Source organism: Bacillus rossius, chromosome 11, assembly GCF_032445375.1.
Source record: "Bacillus rossius redtenbacheri isolate Brsri chromosome 11, Brsri_v3, whole genome shotgun sequence".
NCBI classification, from domain to species: domain Eukaryota; kingdom Metazoa; phylum Arthropoda; class Insecta; order Phasmatodea; family Bacillidae; genus Bacillus; species Bacillus rossius.
Genome location: NC_086338.1, coordinates 15,139,375 through 15,159,933, shown reverse-complemented (window position 1 = coordinate 15,159,933; position 20,559 = coordinate 15,139,375). Strand labels below are relative to the sequence as shown.

Here is a 20,559-nt window from a genome sequence, read left to right as displayed (position 1 = left end):
ATATTATTAATTTGACTGAGGAATGTTATTTTTTTAAATTCCACCTGATAAAAAATATTGCAAGTTTTGATTTAGTAGCAGAAATTATCGAATTAAATGTAACTTCAAATAAAATGTCATGACTCATTAGACAAAAAATCCATGCAGAGAGCGGTTTCTCAGAATAGTCAGAAGCACTTAAAGAAACCACAGGAATGATAGCAAGAACACGGGAAAAACCATCAAAATATTGACAAGAATAATCAGGAGCTCACGGAGAAAACCACCATAATATTGACCAGATTAATCAGAAGCACTCGGAGAAATCCGCCACACGTTTTCTTTGATATCATAAAATTAAAAAAAAAATTAAAAAATAATAAAAAATTTAAAACCAAAAGAAATTACATAAAATACATAAATATATTCTGGCTTGTACTAGAACTCTATCTTTGCTCAACAATGATAAGTTTACAAGCTAGCAGAATCTATTTATGTATTTTATGTAATTTTTTTTGGTTTTAAATTTTTTATTATTTTTAAATTTTTTTTTAATTTTATGATATCAAAGAAAACATGTGGCGGATTTCTCCGAGTGCTTCTGATTAATCTGGTCAATATTATGGTGGTTTTCTCCGTGAGCTCCTGATTATTCTTGTCAATATTTTGATGGTTTTTCCCGTGTTCTTGCTATCATTCCTGTGGTTTCTTTAAGTGCTTCTGACTATTCTGAGAAACCACTCTCTGCATGGATTTTTTGTCTAATGAGTCATGACATTTTATTTGAAGTTACATTTAATTCGATAATTTCTGCTACTAAATCAAAACTTGCAATATTTTTTATCAGGTGGAATTTAAAAAAATAACATTCCTCAGTCAAATTAATAATATGCTTTGAGAAATCTGTGAAACACTGACTGGAAGAACAAACATCCTTTTCCTTGGAGTCTAGCGAAGCCATCGATCTATTGTGATCTTAGTGAGCATCCCGCATCCCGCATAAAATAATTAAATATTATTTACCTGCAAGTAACATGTGGCGACATCTGTTGTTGAAAAGCAGAACTACTTGCAACAAATACCTTTGAATGAGATAAATTAATTCTCGCTGATGAAATAATTAAAAAATTCTATTTAAGTAATATATCTAATTTAAAACTCTTAGTTTGCGTCTGGCATTAGTCTCAGTAACTAATATGAATCCTGATTCGGGATTAGTTGCTGTATCGAAACGTCATCACTGTAGATACTGTAGCAAGGTGTTTACCTTGAGAAAGAATGCTAAACGGCATGAGAGAAGCGAGTGTAATTTGGGTCCTTGTCAAAAACCATTTCATTGCAGTCAGTGTCAGAAATCCTTTGGTAGAAGATATTACTTGGATAGACATTACAAGATCTGTACAATTAAGATGAATAAAGATAACGAAGACTGGGCTACAACATCGCGAAAGAGGAACGAAGACAAAAAAGCTAATGCTAAAATTACTGATCTAGATCAAGATAATAATTTAAAATTTAAAACAAACGAAGGAAGTTGTAACCACATTAGAAATGAAAATATATTTACTCCAATATCTAGTCGTCTCCATGAAAATGTGAAAGATGTAGAACCACCTGAAGCTTACAAGGTCGAAGACTTTGATGAATCATCTGAGGCTGGCATGATTGAAGATTGTGGTGACACATCTGAGGCTGACATGATTGAGTACTGTACTGAAGCACCTAAAGCAGGCAAGATCGAAGACAGTGATGGCAGTCTGAGACCAAAACGATGGAAACGACGTAATAAAATAAATTATCCTGATCAAGTTTGTGGTGCTGACATGATTGAAGACTGTGGTGACACATCAGAAGCTGGCATGATTGAAGATTGTGGTGACACATCTGAGGCTGACATGATTGAGTACTGTACTGAAGCACCAAAAGCATGCAAGAGCGAAGACAGTGATGGCAGTCTGAGACCAAAACGATGGAAACGACGTAATAAAATAAATTATCCTGATCAAGTTTGTGGTGCTGACATGATTGAAGACTGTGGTGACACATCAGAAGCTGGCATGATTGAAGATTGTGGTGACACATCTGAGGCTGACATGATTGAGTACTGTACTGAAGCACCAAAAGCATGCAAGAGCGAAGACTGTGATGGTGGTTTGAGACCAAAACGATGGAAACGACGTAATAAAATAAATTATCCTGATCAAGCTTGTGATAATCACTGGCATGATGACGAAAGTGACCTTGTGGTTGGTGTTAAAACGATAGACACCAGAGATAATATTTATTATAAACATGCAAGGATGATGAACGCAGCAGAAGAGATTGATTATACCTCATGGGAAGATCCTAACATATTGGTTGACAGGCTACGACTACTACATGGATCGCTTTGTGCAGGAAACTATTCGAACATTAAAGAAATATCCTTCATACTCAAAGAATTGAGGGAAGCTGGCTACATACAATAATGGCTTAAATTAAATGTATGTGTATAAACTTGAAGATAAATTAATATATTTTCTTTCCAAATAGTATCTACCATTTATCGAAATCTGATTTCTAAATAAAACTTATAACTTAAAGGTGCAAAATACGTTACCACTGCCAGTCAAAATGTATACTGATAAAGACATGTTAGTAATCATGCCAAGTTCGATAAAAGTAATTGGAATCAGTTGGAACCAATTGAAGATGGAGCTCTTGGAGCAATTGGAGCCTTTTGAAGCATTTGGAGCCTTTTGGAGCTGTTAGAGCCATTTGGAGCATTTGGAGCTGCTGGAGACATTTGGAGCTGTCAAGCATTGGGAGGCCGTTTGGAGCATTTGGAGCCATTGGAGCTGTGTTATGCATTTGGAGCTGTCAAGCATTTGGAGCCATTTGGAGCTGTGTTAATTATTTGGAGGCTGTTGGAGCCATTTGGAGGCCGTTTGGAGCATTTGGAGCCATTTGGAGCCTTTTGAAGCATTTGGAGCTGTCAAGCATTTGGAGGCCGTTTGGAGCATTTGGAGCCATTCGGAGCTGTGTTAAGCATTTGGAGGCTGTTGGAGCTGTTGGAGCCATTTGGAGCTGTGTTAAGCATTTGGAGGCTGTTGGAGCTGTTGGAGCCATTTGGAGGCCGTTTGCAGCATTTGGAGCATTTGGAGCCTTTTGAAGCATTTGGAGCATTTGGAGCCTTTTGAAGCATTTGGAGCATTTGGAGCTTTCAAGCATTTGGAGGCCGTTTGGAGCATTTGTAGCCATTTGGAGCTGTGTTAAGCATTTGGAGGCTGTTGGAGCTGTTGGAGCCATTTGGAGGCCGTTTGGAGCATTTGGAGCCATTTGGAGCTAAGAAGTAGTCGTTGTACGGCTATGCAGGGCTAAATGTTTATAAGATTGCTGGCTTTTGCAAGTGATTCTGTAGTAGGATAGAAATTGTGTAATAAGTATTATGTTTGTAAAAGATTTTGAGGTGTTTTATTTCTCGAACCTTACACTTTTCTGGTACTTTTTTAAAATTAAAGTTGTTTTGTATCGGTCAGGGATCGAACCAAGGACCTTAGTCGATCTAATCAATCAGGTTATAGATTACAAATTGATTTAATGAATTTTGAACTTTTTCCCGAATCTCTAGCATTACAATTACGAATTTCCAATATGGTGGTCTTGATGTCTGATAGGATGGTGCTCGTAGAGGATTTAGAGTCTCTTTACGAATGATGAACATGGTTTATTGAAATTATTATTTTTTACATAAAATTAAACATTATTTCAACGATCGGGTATCGAACCGAGGACGGGAATCGATCGAATCAATATGTAAATTAATGAGTGATTTATTTAATGAATTTTGGAACTTTTCCCGAATTTCTGGCTAAATAATTACGGATTTTCAAGATGGCGGCCAAATGACAAGATGTCGGGTGCCACAGCAATAATAAATTATTACTGCACTGTAGCGGGTTAGAATAAAATTATGCAGATGGAAATGTACTCTATAATACAAGTACACACAAGATGAAGTACTCCGGCAGGTGGTGGCTCCTGGTAGCATGTACTGAACATAAAATGTCGGATCCATGATGGTCGACAAGGACAAAGTCAAATTTCAAGGTCAAGGTCAAATTTCAAGGTCAAGGTCAAAGTTCAAGGTCATGATCAAATTTCGAGGTCAAGGTCAAATTTCAAGGTCAAGGTTAAATTTCAAGGTTAAGGGCAAATTTCAAGGTCAAGGTCAAATTTCAAGGTCAAGGTCAAATTTCGAGGTCAAGGTCAAATTACAAGGTTAAGGTCATAGTTCAAGGTCAAGGTCAAATTTCGAGGTCAAGGTCAAATTTCAAGGTCAAAGTTCAAGGTCAAGGTCAAAGTTCAAGGTCAAGGTTCAAGGTCAAGGTCAAAGGTGTGGTGACCAGATAATTATACTAACATGGTATCAGCACACTCTAGCGGACGAAAACAAGATGGTGATCTCCAGCGGATGAAGACAAGATGGCGGACATGACGTCAAACTAGGTGACGATATATATGCTTTGAAAAAAAGTGGTAGGAGTCAGTCTGCCTGCATCCACCATTGAGGAAGGAGCCTGTCGTCATTTTTAGTTTTTTTTGCACTCATCGGGTTCGAACCGAGGACGGTGATCGATATAATCAATCAGAATTCGAATAAGTTAATTTTTTGATGGATTTTGGAATTTTTTTCATTAAAATCGGATAATAATTGAAGATTTTCAAGATGGCGTCCAAATTTCAAGATGAGCGATCATAACAATAATTGCAACGGTGACGTCATCACCCAAAATGGCGGAAAACACATCGTCGGAATGTTCGAGAACACAATGACGTCATCCAAAATGGCGGATCCAAAATGGCCACCATGATATACTTGTCCCGTTACGCTGTGTCCCGTTACGATGCGTCCCGTTACTCTCATACAAGATGGCGACATCCAGTGGAACAGAAAAAAAATCAATATGGTGACAGAGACGAAAATTTCATCATAATGAGTGGGCCGCTCGATTTAAAGATGGCGGATCCAATATGGGCGCCGTGATCTACTTGTCCCGTTACACTGTGTCCCGTTACGCTGTGTCCCGTTACGCTCATCCAAGATGGCCGCCGTGACGACAGAATCCAAGATGGCTGCCATGATATCCTTATTCCTAGAAATGGCTTAACTGAGGCTTGAGTTAAGGATGCTTAAGCCAGTATTAGGAATTTTCAGCCACTGGGATTTTTAAGGACTAAAACGGGAAATTTTCCCTCGAAACGGGAATTTTTCCCTCGAAAACAGGAAATTTTGCCTCAAAACGGGAAATTTTGAGTCATTTTGAGTCATTTTTGAGGAATTTTGAGGAATTTTTGCCGCCGTGACGTCACAAATCCAAGATGGCGGACACCGACACCACCACCACACCCAGAACCCAGATCTCGGACCGGCTATCCTATACTACTGTGGTCAGATATTGGCCTTGGAATGATATTTACAAATTACAGGTTTCAAATACAGAACCTTAGTAGCTCCATGCAACTCTTGATGAGATGAAAGTTTAACGTATGAAATTAAATATTTAAGTGAACATAAATATACAATAATCAATAACATTGGTCTCGGGAGGGGCTATCGCCCCCACCGCCATGGGCGTCGCAACCGTGGGGGACGGGGGGGACACGTCCCCCCCCCCCCCCCCCCCCAATAATAAAAGTCTTCAATTTCGTCCCCTCCAATAATATATTTAGTTCCGTAGTTACATTAAAATTATGATTTCTATGATATAACCCATATGTTGCGCATGGTGCATTTAGTCCAATCATGGTAATGTGAGCATTGTGTTTTTACTAATTTGTTCGCTGAAAATATTTTTTTTAAAAATAAATTATATATTGCAACCAACTATAATTAGAATATTTAGGAAATAAAATGCCTAAAAACCACCTTTGTGCACCTTCAAACCCGAAATTTTCCCGGGGGGACCCCCCACTTTTTCCCCAGGGGATGGATATTCCTCAACAACTAAATCAATTTCAGTCCCCCCCCCCCCCCCCACCTTGCGACGCCCATGCCCACCGCCCCGCTTCTGGAGCCGCGCTTGCCCCCCGGGGGGGAGGGGGAGCGACGGGAGATGCAGACCCGACGAGTGCGGCTGGTGCTGCCGCGCCTCCTCGTCCTGGCTCAGCACCGACTTGTAGGCCGACGTGACCGACTCGAAGCCCGGACTGCCCTTCAGCTCCGGCGGGTAGGGGTCGCTGATGCTGTCCCTGCAACCAGCAAGAGGCCGGCAAGCCTTCTCTTCACGGGCGAGAGAGACAAACCCCCGGTCGTGCATCTTCGGGGGGTTCTGCTTCGTTCATTGTAACTCATGATAACTAATGGTCAATTAGGTAAGGTTAGCTACATTATAAAAACTTTAAAACATTGTGGACGGTTGATCTGGTTAGGATAGCTACATTAAAGATACTGTGAAATCATGTAAACGGTTTCCTAGCCCGGGATAGCTATATATTAAAAAGTTATTTGCTAAACAACCATAAAATGATTTTAAAGTATTTATAATGCAGCTATACTTACCTAATATAACCGGCCATCCACAATGTTTTAAAGTATTTATAATGTAGCTGACCTATCCTAATCGACCGCAAAATTTAATGCCACACCGGTTTATACAATGAGATAGAACGGGAAAAATAAGCGAGCATGAACTTGGGGGAACTTCGGGTGAGGCTCTCTCGTCTGTGAAACGAAGGCTTCTTTTCGAGGACTCACACGCAGGGCCAGATTTAGAGGTCTGGAGGCCTCGGGGCAACAGAGGAGCGGAGGCCCCGTGGCTCCAAATTATTTTACAAATAAAATTAACAATTTTTTTCAGTCGAGTTTTCCAATAAATAATTTATTGTGAAATCAAGTAGATTCTCTTAGTATTTAAAAAAACATACATAAATATAATCGGAGATAAGAATTATATGAAATTAAATTTTAGTGTTAATGAATATTTCTGTTAATATTTAACAATAATATAATCATGTATGTACAAAGTAAACTGTAGGTAAATGTAAAACAGCGAAAAAAGAATATCAAAGGAAAAGGTGTTTAGTAGTGTTTACTTGTCGGAATTTGAAAGATTTTTTTCCGAAGTCTCTATTGTGGGGGCCCCTCCGTTTGTGGAGGCCCCGGGGCTTTCGCCCCGGTTGCCCTCCCCTGAATCCGGCCCTGGTCACACGGGCTCATGCTCGCAGTTGCTTCCCAGCGGCCGGCTTCCGAGTTCACCATCGATCCTCCCATTTCAGGTCAAGATCTTATATTTACAGTAATTACATATCAACTTGTAGACATTTTCGTTTGTTTAACTTTCATGAAATGAAAAATATTTACAGCTCATACTTTTTTTGCAAAATTATCTGCCAAGGTTACATTTTTAACTTTTTTTTGGATTGTACAAATAGGGAGAATTTAATTTATTGCAGAACTTAAACTTTTTTAGGTTTAACTGAAATACCACTGGCCACTTCAAGAAATTATTAGAATTTATTTCAGAAAATGTTAGTCAATTTTACCTGGCATTTCGAAATTCTCAAATTTGTTACAATCTTGACCGCCAAGAAACACGAAATGAGTTTTTGTCATAGAAATGCAAACCATATCATGAAGTAGCCAGTGACATTTAAGTTAAACCTAAAAAGTTTCAGTTCTGCAATAAATTAAACTCTCCCTATCTGTACAACCCAAAAACTTTAAAAATGTAACTTTGGCAGCTGATTATGCAAAAAGTATGCGCTGTATATATTTTTAATTTCCTGAATTTTAAACAATTGAAAAAGTCTAAAAGTTAATCAGTGATTAATATAAATATAACATCATGACCTGAAATAGGAGGCACGCCCTTAACATGCTACTCATGGCATTCAAAACCAACATCCCCTCACGTCTAACAAATGCGCTATGGAGATGGAATTTTTTAAAACCTTTACAAGCAATACAGCTGGGACAATAGGTGTGTATTGGTCTTGAAGGGATATTGGAGAAACTTACAGAAATGAGGTTTATTTTATTGGAATCAGTATATTTTCACATTTGTTTTATCAAGTTCTGAAGATCACAATAGGAAAATGTTGGCCATCAGCATCGATTCATTGATGAGGGCGATTTTGGAACCCACGAATTTTTAGTTTTCACTAAGCTACATGTGTGTTTAAGTGTGATAAAACTGTGTTTCTGTACATACTTAAGTGAATGTTTAAAATATAATTTAGTGGTTTTCAAGGCGAATGCATATTTGGTGTCAGCTTCATTTGGTTATCACAAGGGTAGTAGAGGAAACTTGCAGTTTGCTATGTTTGTTATATTTTCTGAATTTTTTTGTGTCACATCTTAAGAGTTTGCTTTTTTTTTCTGTTGGCTAAGCAAATGCAGCGCACCACCCATTATCTTTACAAATGAGTCTGTTATTTCAACACGACAAAACGCACCGATGATGTAGTTCAAAACACGACCGAGGATCAAATTAGAATCAAACAAGGCGAGAAAATTATTTCTTTGACCTGCCTTAAGAAGTTGGGTCGATTCCTCTCATTTCAAACTTACCTTCAGACTCGAAAAAGAAGCGCCTAGAGCCGCAAAAGTTAGAAAAGATGTTCCAGTTTGACCCCTGATGGAGTCTTACAGTATTTTAATACACCCAAATCAGTAAAGCATTTTTTACAGGAATTTCATATTAACGTTTACGCAGTTATGACTTTCAAAACTATAATTATAGTAACCACTGAAATTTTATTTTAGTATTAAATACTTCAATACGCTCTTATGACATGGATTTGAAACTGTTCCACACAGGATAAGATGTGTGTCGATGATTTCCTCTTGGAGAAATTACTGCAGTTGTCATCTCTTCAATTAATTATCTATTTTATAATTAATTGAAAAACTTCTGCAATGTGATATGTGCTGCATGTTTAAATAGATTCAACGATAATAGGCTAATTGTAAAAAAATAGCAAAACGTTTATGCAGCTGTGAAGTAGGCGTGCTGCTGAGCAGAGCGAAGGACTGCTCTCGATGATGGCACGTGCTTGAAAGCAGGCCTGGAGTCTAGTGGGTGTTGCCTGGGACCTCGCAAAGTCTAGCTTCGCCACGGGTGTACATTTCTTGGCTAGAACAAGAAGTTGATTGAGAGTTACATACACTTTTCCATCCATTTGTGGAGTTAATGCCATGGTACACGAAAACCAAAGTTGAGTAATTCTTTGTAGCTTGAATGTGTTTCATCAACACCGATATGTTGCACTCTTAATGCACTGCGATGCTTGCTATCACTTGGTGATAACCTTCGCTACATCATATAATTACGTAGTCCCACCCATAAAATGACGAAAAGAAGCACTATGTTGTTACAGTAATTAATTATAACTCCGAAGCTAATCAAACAAAATATAAAAAATACAATAATTATCAATTTCTGTTAATTTTTTTTGACGTGACAATGTCTAATAAATCGATGAACGCCAGCTGCACGCACGAAAAAGTGTCCCGTTACGCACATTGTTCCGTTACGATGTGTCCCGTTAAGCTCATTGTACGCTTGCGCCGCATCTATCTCTCTTCCACTTGACTGTTTATAAAGTGAAGTGAAAAGTAAATGTAGTTTTCATTGCTTATTACAACAACAATTTCGGCAATAAAGGTGAATTATTTTTGCATTTTAAAAATCTGATTACTACTATAATTTCAAGTATTTATTCATTTATTACTAAAATAAAAATGATTCAATTTTATTCATAAAGTATGCAATCATTTAATCAATGTTTTGTCATGACGTTGTCACGTTAAACTATCGTCCGTAAACCGACTTTACAGACAACCAATTTTTTTTGTAAATTCCCGATCCAAGGGGAGTGACCGGGTGAATAGCGGTTTATTCTCCTGCTTCTCGGGAATCCCACGATCGGGAGCCCAGAGCCCAGAGCCCAGAGCCCAGAGCCCAGAGCCCCGAAGACAGCGCCTCCTTCGACCAACTGCAGTGGCGCGCGCACTGACCGGAAGTCCAGCTCGTTGGAGTAGCCGTTGTCGCAGAAGTGGTTGCCGTCGCTGTTGTAGCGCAGAGAGTAGGGTGGCCGGCGCATCATCAGCAGCCGCGGCATGAAGTGCAGGAACACCCTCTTCACCCACGGCGACATCTTGTGCGTGGAGGGCGACCTGCGCAGAGCCGACACCACGCGATGTCCTTGCCTTCCATGGACCACGTGACACTGACTCGAGCGTGATCTACGGTCAGATCGTGGCTATATCACATCTTCTGTTGCACCATTGTGTTTTGAAAGCCCAACCAATATCATTGGGAAATAGGTACGATATGAACCGACACTCAGATAGATTCATGAAAAATGATATCGGATCTACACTGCATGAGCAGAAAAGTCCTGAATTTTTAAGTACATTATGCAGGTTAATTTAATCAGACATTTTTTTTTTACCTTAGTTTCAGTTCATTCATAATACAGTTATCAAAACTGGTACTTATTCTAATTTTACAACCACATCTTACGTAACATAACCTCTTTTTAAGTGTTTGAAATGTTTTTGTTTGGTTATGTTTTAATAAGACTTTTAATTTTATAACAATTACTTTCTATATTAAATACTAGCTGCCCGACCCGGGTTCGCACGGCTATACTAATGGAAAAAAAGTAAGCCACATCTCCCATTTACAGTAATGGTAAATAAAAAAAATCAGTGAAAATTTATTACAATGCTGTATAATGTACCGGAGAGAAAATGAATAGCACCGATGGTTTCCCGACTCGTGCACGCAACGTACAACTGATGTACCCGTACTTCGCTACGGCAGTCTTCAGGCAGATCACTCTTGCGCCGCTCATTATACATGCCCCTCCTTGTGGGTACGCCACTGCCGCGCGATGCCCGTTGCCATGGAGACGCAGAAGGCATGAACAATGCAAAATCCTGTTCTCATGCAGACAAAGTACCCACTGTTGCCTGGTTTTAACCACCCATGGGATCTAATTTTCGGAAAATGTCATCCTGCGTAACATTAGGAACATTACTGTGAAGTTTCAAGTCTGTATAATATATATACTTGAAAAAAGGGCAATAAAAACAAATTAAACACAGAGAGAGGAAAAAACAATAGTTTAGGTTTGCGATTTAAAGTGATAAAAAGTATTTAAATACTAATTGAACTCTTATGAGGGTACTGATTGCTTCGTTGTTAATATCACACGGGTGTTTTTTACTTGTATGGGAAAATTAAGAATGATAAGGCATCTAGTGCGTGGCAACAATGTTAATAGGCAATAGGAAATAAACTTCTAGCGCCTGCGGCATTGTCAACACACACTTCGTACGTGTACTGCATGTTGTATCTAACCCCCTCCAACGCATTTGATTCTAAATTGGACTTTTAGTAAGGATCCCTAATGTTATTAATAATATAATATAGCCTATAGCCTTCCTCAATAAATGTACTATCCAACACTGAAAAATTTTTCAAATCGGACCAGTGGTTCCTGAGATTAGCGCGTTCATACAAACAAAAAAAAAACTCTTCAGCTTTATAATATTAGTATGGATAGGCTTTTATAGTCAAAACCTATTAATATATCAGACTGCTTTGATTGATATTAACTTTTAAAACAGTATGTGTTTTCAGTCGTTATTAAAATTGAGTCAGCCGCCGTATGTGCTGCTATCTTGTGTCATAATCGATTGTAGCGACTCATATAGTTCCATCCCACCAATAGAAATGCACCTAACATTTCTTAGACACTGCTGCTACATGTTGTCGCAGATTAGAAATGTATGAACTTGAGTTCACGCGAAAGACGATGGTGTAGTCTCAGTACGTATTCGCGCAAAGATCATTTTTGGACTAAGATCATTGGCTCGCCGATCAAAGAGCAGAATGGTGTAATGCCCTCGCCATTGATGAGATGCGTCATCGGGCAGTATCACCGAGGACCCAGACGTGAATGAAATGCGCTGAAGAAGCTCGTGGCCGGCAGACTAGAACAAGTAACAAGACTACCCGAGGCCTGGTCTGAGGCGGGGCAGAGACGGCGCACTGACCTGAAGTGCACGTTGAGCACGAAGACGGTGACGGAGATGGACAGCTTGACGAGGATCATGGTGAAGAGCAGGTCTACCCGAGGCGGGGCAGAGCGGGCGCACTGACCTGAAGTGCACGTTGAGCACGAAGACGGTGACGGAGATGGACAGCTTGACGAGGATCATGGTGAAGAGCAGGTGTACCCGAGGCGGGGCAGAGCGGGCGCACTGACCTGAAGTGCACGTTGAGCACGAAGATGGTGACGGAGATGGACAGCTTAACGAGGATCATGGTGAAGAGCAGGTCTACCCGAGGCGGGGCAGAGCGGGCGCACTGACCTGAAGTGCACGTTGAGCACGAAGATGGTGACGGAGATGGACAGCTTGACGAGGATCATGGTGAAGAGCAGGTCTACCCGAGGCGGGGCAGAGCGGGCGCACTGACCTGAAGTGCACGTTGAGCACGAAGACGGTGACGGAGATGGACAGCGTGACGAGGATCCTGGTGAAGAGCAGGTCTACCCGAGGCCTGCTCTGAGGCGGGGCAGAAAGGGCGCACTGACCTGAAGTGGACGTTGAGCAGGAAGACGGTGACGGAGATGGACAGCGTGACGAGGATCATGGTGAAGAGCAGGTCTACCCGAGGCGGGGCTGAGAGGGCGCACTGACCTGAAGTGGACGTTGAGCACGAAGACGGTTACGGAGATGGACAGCGTGACGAGGATCATGGTGAAGAGCAGGTCTACCCGAGGCGGGGCAGAGCGGGCGCACTGACCTGAAGTGCACGTTGAGCACGAAGACGGTGACGGAGATGGACAGCGTGACGAGGATCCTGGTGAAGAGCAGGTCTACCCGAGGCCTGCTCTGAGGCGGGGCAGAAAGGGCGCACTGACCTGAAGTGGACGTTGAGCACGAAGACGGTGACGGAGATGGACAGCGTGACGAGGATCATGGTGAAGAGCAGGTCTACCCGAGGCGGGGCTGAGAGGGCGCACTGACCTGAAGTGGACGTTGAGCACGAAGACGGTTACGGAGATGGACAGCGTGACGAGGATCATGGTGAAGAGCAGGTCTACCCGAGGCGGGGCTGAGAGGGCCACTGACCTGAAGTGCACGTTGAGCACGAAGACGGTGACGGAGATGGACAGCGTGACGAGGATCATGGTGAAGAGCAGGTCTACCCGAGGCGGGGCAGAGAGGGCGCACTGACCTGAAGTGCACGTTGAGCACGAAGACGGTGACGGAGATGGACAGCGTGACGAGGATCATGGTGAAGAGAAGGTCTACCCGAGGCGGGGCAGAGCGGGCGCACTGAGCTGAAGTGTACGTTGAGCACGAAGACGGTGACGGAGATGGACAGTGTGACGAGGATCATGGTGAAGAGCAGGTTTACCCGAGGCGGGGCAGAGCAGGCGCACTGACCTGAAGTGCATGTTGAGCACGAAGACGGTGACGGAGATGGACAGTGTGACGAGGATCATGGTGAAGAGCAGGTCTACCCGGGGCGGGGCAGAGCGGGCGCACTGACCTGAAGTGCACGTTGAGCACGAAGACGGTGACGGAGATGTACAGTGTGACGAGGATCATGGTGAAGAGCAGGTCTACCCGAGGCGGGGCAGAGCGGGCGCACTGAGCTTAAGTGTACGTTGAGCACGAAGACGGTGACGGAGATGGACAGTGTGACGAGGATCATGGTGAAGAGCAGGTTTACCCGAGGCGGGGCAGAGCGGGCGCACTGACCTGAAGTGCACGTTGAGCACGAAGACGGTGACGGAGATGGACAGCGTGACGAGTATCATGGTGAAGAGCAGGTCTACCCGAGGCGGGGCAGAGCGGGCGCACTGACCTGAAGTGCACGTTGAGCACGAAGACGGTGACGGAGATGGACAGCGTGACGAGGATCATGGTGAAGAGCAGGTCTACCCGAGGCGGGGCAGAGCGGGCGCACTGACCTGAAGTGCACGTTGAGCACGAAGACGGTGACGGAGATGGACAGTGTGACGAGGATCATGGTGAAGAGCAGGTCTACCCGAGGCGGGGCAGAGCAGGCGCACTGACCTGAAGTGCACGTTGAGCACGAAGACGGTGACGGAGATGGACAGCGTGACGAGGATCATGGTGAAGATCAGGTCTACCCGAGGCGGGGCAGAGCGGGCGCACTGACCTGAAGTGCACGTTGAGCACGAAGACGGTGACGGAGATGGACAGCGTGACGAGGATCATGGTGAAGAGCAGGTACTTCCCGAGCAGCGGCACGGCCAGGCTGGTGGGCGGGATGATCTCGGCCAGCAGCAGGAAGAACACGGTCAGCGACAGCAGGATGGAGATGCACAGCGTCACCTTCTCGCCCGAGTCGGACGGCAGGTAGAACACCAGCACCGTCAGGAAGGTGATGCCCACGCACGGGATGATGAGGTTCACCGTGTAGAACAGCGTCTTGCGCCGCATCGTCATGTTGAAGGTGATGTCTGCAACACCGGCCGAGTGACTTTAAAACTGCACGTCACATTGACCCCGAGTTCAATACATCGCTTTCAAGAAGAAAATTTACTCAAGGAGAAACTTTCGAAGAAGGAAACCCTTATACAAAAAAATTCTGGTACCTGCAATGAGCATGGCAAACCAATAACAACCATTCCACTTATGTCAGAAACATACCAAAATATATTTTCTTAAAAGTAGCTTTGCTTGTGGCTCTGTATCCCATACCATGTACTTTTTCCTTTTTATTTTTTTGTCAATACTTTTATTTAAGGTCTATTTCTAAAATACTAACTCTATACCTTCCTTGAAATATGTAGCTCTACCATAAATAACTTCAAAATATATTTTCTAAGGGTAACATCATGGACATAAAAAAGCGCGCTAGTGATAATAATTACGAATACTTGCGCGCTTATTTACACCAGCATTATTATACTAAGTGAATTACTGTTACAAATTGTTGTGAGGAAGAAAAAAATTCAAGGGAGGTAACGAGTTTAAGGTTAAAAGTAGCTCTTACATAAAAGTATTGACGAAGAAACGAAAAGGGAAAAAAAAATCAACATTGCGTGTTAAGACCGAGCCTGAAATAAAAGATTGAATATGAATTCTACAAAATTGTTGCAAGCCTACTTCAGTTATATTTAGGAAAAATTTGTAATGTTTTTGATTTATAGTCAAAAATTATTCGATATTGCATGACACTGTGATATATCTTTAAGATATACCATCACCCTACTTAATTCGTGAGAAGACGAGTACTGCATTGCGACCCTGTCTTCAATCAAACTCCATCATATATATACAGTATAGTAATGAAACCTAATTTATATTTCAATATTTTCCTGGGGTTAGTGAATAGTTTTGAAATTTTTAATATCCAAAAGAACGCCTGTGGTTTTAGTCTCGTGGAATTCAGACGTTAAATTCACTTACATGAAAAAATTTGGAAGTTTATGATATTAATATGTTAGATATAACAATTATGTAGGACAAAATTCTATCTTCCCACAGAAACTGACCTTTACGAGTTTGCAAATAAATAAATATCAAACATTATAACCCAATGACAAGACGATCATTAACATGATGAGAAAGAATCGTGCTTAAAAAGTCAATCTCTCCTGCAAGAGTTTTTACAGACATACTTGAGTATAACTGTGTTGAAATAAGATGAAAATGCAGAATAAATCAAGTGAATACAGGGAAATAAATGTACCAACTTGTGGCTGTATTTGTGACATTGTGGTCTTTAGACTTTCTGTCAGAATGAACTTTTCCTAAATAATATTATAGATTTATTATTTTTTGTATACTCGATACATAATTATTTTTTTAGAAGCAGAACAGATGACCAATCGAAAAGCTCATTTTTTGTATCGTTTTGTGTCGTAAGTGTCCCTCCAACTCGTACACTGTGAACCATGGATCTTGTAGTGACACCCGACTGTAGAGTTGAGAGTGCATGAGCATGCAGACGATGTGCGCACCTGAGTAAGGCTCCTTGCAACAAGGATAGTACTCCTCGTTCCTAGTCGCAGGAACCTCTAGGATGTCCCACTCAACCGACAGGTAGAACTCGGTCAGGTCTATTCCTGTCTTGACTAGATTGCTGCCAGCCGTCTGCTCGATGTGCTTCAGGTCTACCTGCAGTCACATGTATAACATAAACCATACGTCACTTCACACAAGTTACTTAACTTAGTGCCTAATACATTTAATTCAGTAAATCTAAAGGTAGGTTTTAATTTTTCATGGTTTTGCACATTGGTAACGAGTATATAGTAATATTAAATGTTTAGCCACCCGAGTAACAATGCGGTGCTGATAAATTTAATCATATCATGTGTTAGGATCAAAACTACTTACTTCACCTCATGAACTTCGTTATTTTTGTTATGTTTTACACCAAAAAAAAATCGAAAAATTTACCAGGATAGGAAAATGATCCACCTGACAACTAAATAATTTAGTCATTAAGACTTGTAGTAGTATACATTGGTATTTCGTATGACTGGTTCCTGGTTTATGTGTGAAGTGGGATCAATGACCGACCGACCTCTGATGTCATGTCCACCATCATGGATGACCTTGACCTTTGACCATTGACCATGACCTTGAATTTTACCTTTGACCTCAGTCTCCAGCTTAAATTCATCCATCTTGAAATCCAACTTCCCAGTAACCTGACATTGCACTTTTCAATATGGGCGCCATATTGAATTGTGGAGCCACATCCGCAATCTTAGAACTGATTTCGCAGTCACTTTTTTCAATTCTGACGACACAGACGCCATTTATATCTAGTCGTCTGCTTGAGGCCGCCATCATATATGATATCACGGCCACCATATCGTTTTTTTAATGTTATGCTGGAATCCGCCATCTGCGGTTTGTTACAAGATAGCGCCAGAATCACTTCGTCTCATGCATATAAGGTCAATGTTCCATTACATGCCAATGTAGTTGTGGACCTTTTTGACACATTGAATTTAGGTTTTTATTCAAAATACATTGGAAGTGAGATGATTCGAACCATGACAGCTCGGAAATTTGTGTTGTAAATCATACGCCATTATATTGCCACCGTGACATTTCAAACCGAGAATTAAAAAAAGGTTTATAAAAATAACAACACATTAGCTGACTTGTAATTTTTATTTAATTAGAAGGAATAATAACATCTCCTGCTAGTGTGAGTTGCCGTCATATTTATTTTCAATACTTGCTATCAGGAGCAATAGTTAACAACATCGCCTGCTAGAAGGTGCTGCCTCCAACTTGTTTTAAGTAATCGATACCAGGAGCGGTAAGACTCTTTGTCCATTTTCAAGAAAAACACCAAGATGAACAATGGGAAACTCAAAATGCGCCATACAGCCTCGTTGCTGCTAATATATCGACCTGTTTGAAATTAAATAGCTTAATTTGTCAAGCATCAGGATTATCAATACTGAATACGTACTGACAAATCGCCATCCCAGTTTAAATATTTGCATATGTACTTGATTGATTTGACGGAATTGTAACATTCCACATTGATGTGCGCTTTAAATATTTTTGATAACAAAGGCTAATAAGGCACAATCCATCTGTTGTCGATTTCCATCTTGGCATTTCTCATTCTAATTGTAGCTGTGTGATTTACAACATCTGGTTTGTCGCGTAAGTATTGAGAATAGGCAGAATCACCAGTGCAAGTTTCATGAATAAATTCTCTGGAATACATTATCGTGCATTCATTACCAGAGTGACTTTAACTTCATAACTGGCACCCACTCCACAGACTAATATCGCCCTGTTTTCATTCAGTGTGAGTTGCGATCAGAAAACAAATTTTTAAGCTTATAGACGTAGCCAGAATTTGTGGATGGAAATTGAAGGGCCCTATTGAAGTTATTTTGAATATGCTAGTTTATGGGAGACTGAGCTTGAGTGGGGCGGGGAAGTGAGAGGTATGCAATACTCCCAAGATCCTCCCTCGGGAAGCTCTTTTTCAAAAGATGATGCTTTAAAAAATACATTTTTCAAATACTAAAACTCTTACATAATAATTGCTAGGGACCGGAAAAATTCGCGGATTCAATGACCTCTAGGATAGCCTCCATTATCCTCTCCATTTCTCAAGTAAACACGCGTGTTCATTGGGTACTAAATTGTGAGGCGTCTCCACTGGGTAGCTTGTGATTCGACGCTTCTTTGGTCGATAGTCTCTCATTGGCCCAGAGAGCTCCAGTTTAACTGCGAGCCAATAGCAGAACCAGCAAAATTATACACATGTTTGAATTTCAGCCTATCACGAAATGAATCCGCGAATTTTTCCGGTCTCTAATAATTGTAACTTATAAAATGTAGTCATTAATGTACCTCATAATAAGTGTTTAAAGGGAAGTCTACTCTATTTTTTCATATTTATTGGTCATAAATTGAGCCACACACTAGACACTTTAAGCTGGTGAATGAGTTTATTATTACTGAAAGACTCCGGCTCCGGAGGAAGGCCTGGCCACACCCGTGCTCGAGCCATCGGCTGCCCTGGCACACCGTCGCTCACCTGGAAGCCATTGTAGGTCCACGAGCCGAACTTCATGGTGCAGCTTTGCTCGTCGAAGGGGAAGTACTCGACGTTGATCTCGCAGGACGACTTGTAGATGGCGGGCGGCTTCCAGAACACCTCGCCCGTGAACTTGAGCGTGGCCTTCGTCATGAGCGTGACCTCGTAGTTGCCGTCGGCACTGCAAGGAAGTGAAGGAGGGGGGTCAGCATGGACACACGAGCACCAGCCTGCACGTGCCTGCAAGTGCCTACTCACTTGTTGAACAGCACGATGTCCGGCAGCCAGATGTGCTCGGAGGGCACGTACAGCATCTCCACACCGCCGTACTCGTCCGGGTTCCACTTCAGCTTGTAGTCCTCCCACATCTGCGACACGTGGCAGTAGTCCAGTCGATATAATTAAAAATAGGGGGTTAGCTGGAAAGTATTCCGAAGTTAATGAAATTTTATATGTCATTTGGGGGTACTCTGGGGTGTAGAATATGAGTTTTCGACCTCGAGGACCCTGTGCTAACTTCGGGAGGCCCAAAAAACCTCGAAATGTTTGGACTTTTTTCAGTTTTTCGCTTATATCTCGTGCAATAAGCGTTTTTGATGTACCATTTTGTGTTACAAAGTTGCAGATCATTAAATGTCCTTTAAAATACACTGTCTCACATTTTTTTCCTACGTAATATTAACCGATATACAGCCCGTCAAAGTTAGAAAAAATTTCTCAAAATTAAAAAAAAAAGCAAAAAAAAGAAGGGTTTTTGCCCATTAACTTTTTATTTTCACCATTCACACCAAACAACTACGACATCTATGGACCCCCCCCCCCCCTCCTTCGCTCCTTCAAAAGTCAATACTACGTCCTATTCCAATTTGAGAAATGCTTTACAAAAACCGTCTCTCACGCCAAAAACCCAAACATTGTATACCCTTCTGCGTGTAAGGGATTACTGGGGAAGTCAGCACAATGGAATGAACTCTCATAACCTCTTGCCCAGGTATAACATAACGGGATCAGGGACAGGTGTTTGGGCGAGCCTTATCAACACCGATTCAATAGAAGGCCTGAAACGCCGGACCCTTTGCCCTGCTGCCTAAAAGAGGGAGGCAGTCCTTGCTTGCTGTTGTGTTATGCTTTCTGTGGCAGTCGGCAGTTTTCATTTTAGTGTTTAGCTGCTTTTATTGTGCATTTCTGTGTTAATATTTATGTAATAATATTACAAAATATCTATTTTTAAATGTTTTGCAAGTGAGTGTGCAAATTGCACAGGAATTAATATGAACGGACCAACAGTGCACGTGTTAAAATTTCTACAAGATATCGAGACTAAAAAATGGCTTATAGCTACTTTAGTGAAAATTTTAAACAAAGTTGACGGTCAAGGGTAAGTCTTAAATTTTAGTTTAAAAACTACGCACTACTTTTACTTAAATGTCAATTCATTATTTATTTTTAAAAAATGTAATAATTGTTCTTATGTTATTGAAACAATCGTAGTGTGCTTGTACAAGAAGCCACATTTCATGAGGTCTGCCAAAACTACATGGACTATGTTCAAATGCACTTTGGGAGCAATGCCATTGTAGTTTTTGATGGATATCCTGTTGGGATCAGCTACTAAAGCACCAAAGCAGCAGAACGGCATCGGCGGTCATTGCTGCATTCATCAATGAAGTTTGTCTTTTTAAAGACAACATCTATCATTACAATTTCTTAGGCGAAATTTCTCTCCAATGACACCAACAAGAAGAACTTCATCACCATGTTGAAGACTGAAATGCAAGCCAAGGGTATCCAAGTAAAACAGGCATTAGAAGATGCCGATGTTATGATTGTGGAGACAGCTGTTTCAGCAGCTGACAATTTTGACAGTGTCACCATTACAGATCTCCTTGTGCTACTCATTGCATTAGGTTATTCCAAAGATAACATATATTTCCATAAGAGTGGCAAAGGTAACACCCCCACTGTTCTGTATTCATCCCATTCTTTCAAGTATGAACCACAAGATATTCTGTTC

The 20,559-nt window shown here is 41.4% G+C and overlaps 1 protein-coding gene across 1 annotated transcript in view; it reads right to left on the bottom strand.

Annotated features, from left to right (window-relative positions):
- LOC134536675 (acetylcholine receptor subunit beta-like 2) overlaps positions 1-20,559 on the bottom strand; it is a 48,253-nt gene that overhangs the window by 10,903 nt on the left and 16,791 nt on the right. The window contains exons 4-9 of the mRNA XM_063376512.1: positions 18,804-18,913; positions 18,546-18,726; positions 15,982-16,138; positions 14,172-14,475; positions 9,980-10,138; positions 6,083-6,210 (exon numbers count right to left, since the gene is read on the bottom strand). Of these exons, the coding sequence (XP_063232582.1) occupies positions 6,083-6,210; positions 9,980-10,138; positions 14,172-14,475; positions 15,982-16,138; positions 18,546-18,726; positions 18,804-18,913 (1,039 nt within the window). The remainder of the gene's footprint in view (positions 1-6,082; positions 6,211-9,979; positions 10,139-14,171; positions 14,476-15,981; positions 16,139-18,545; positions 18,727-18,803; positions 18,914-20,559) is intronic.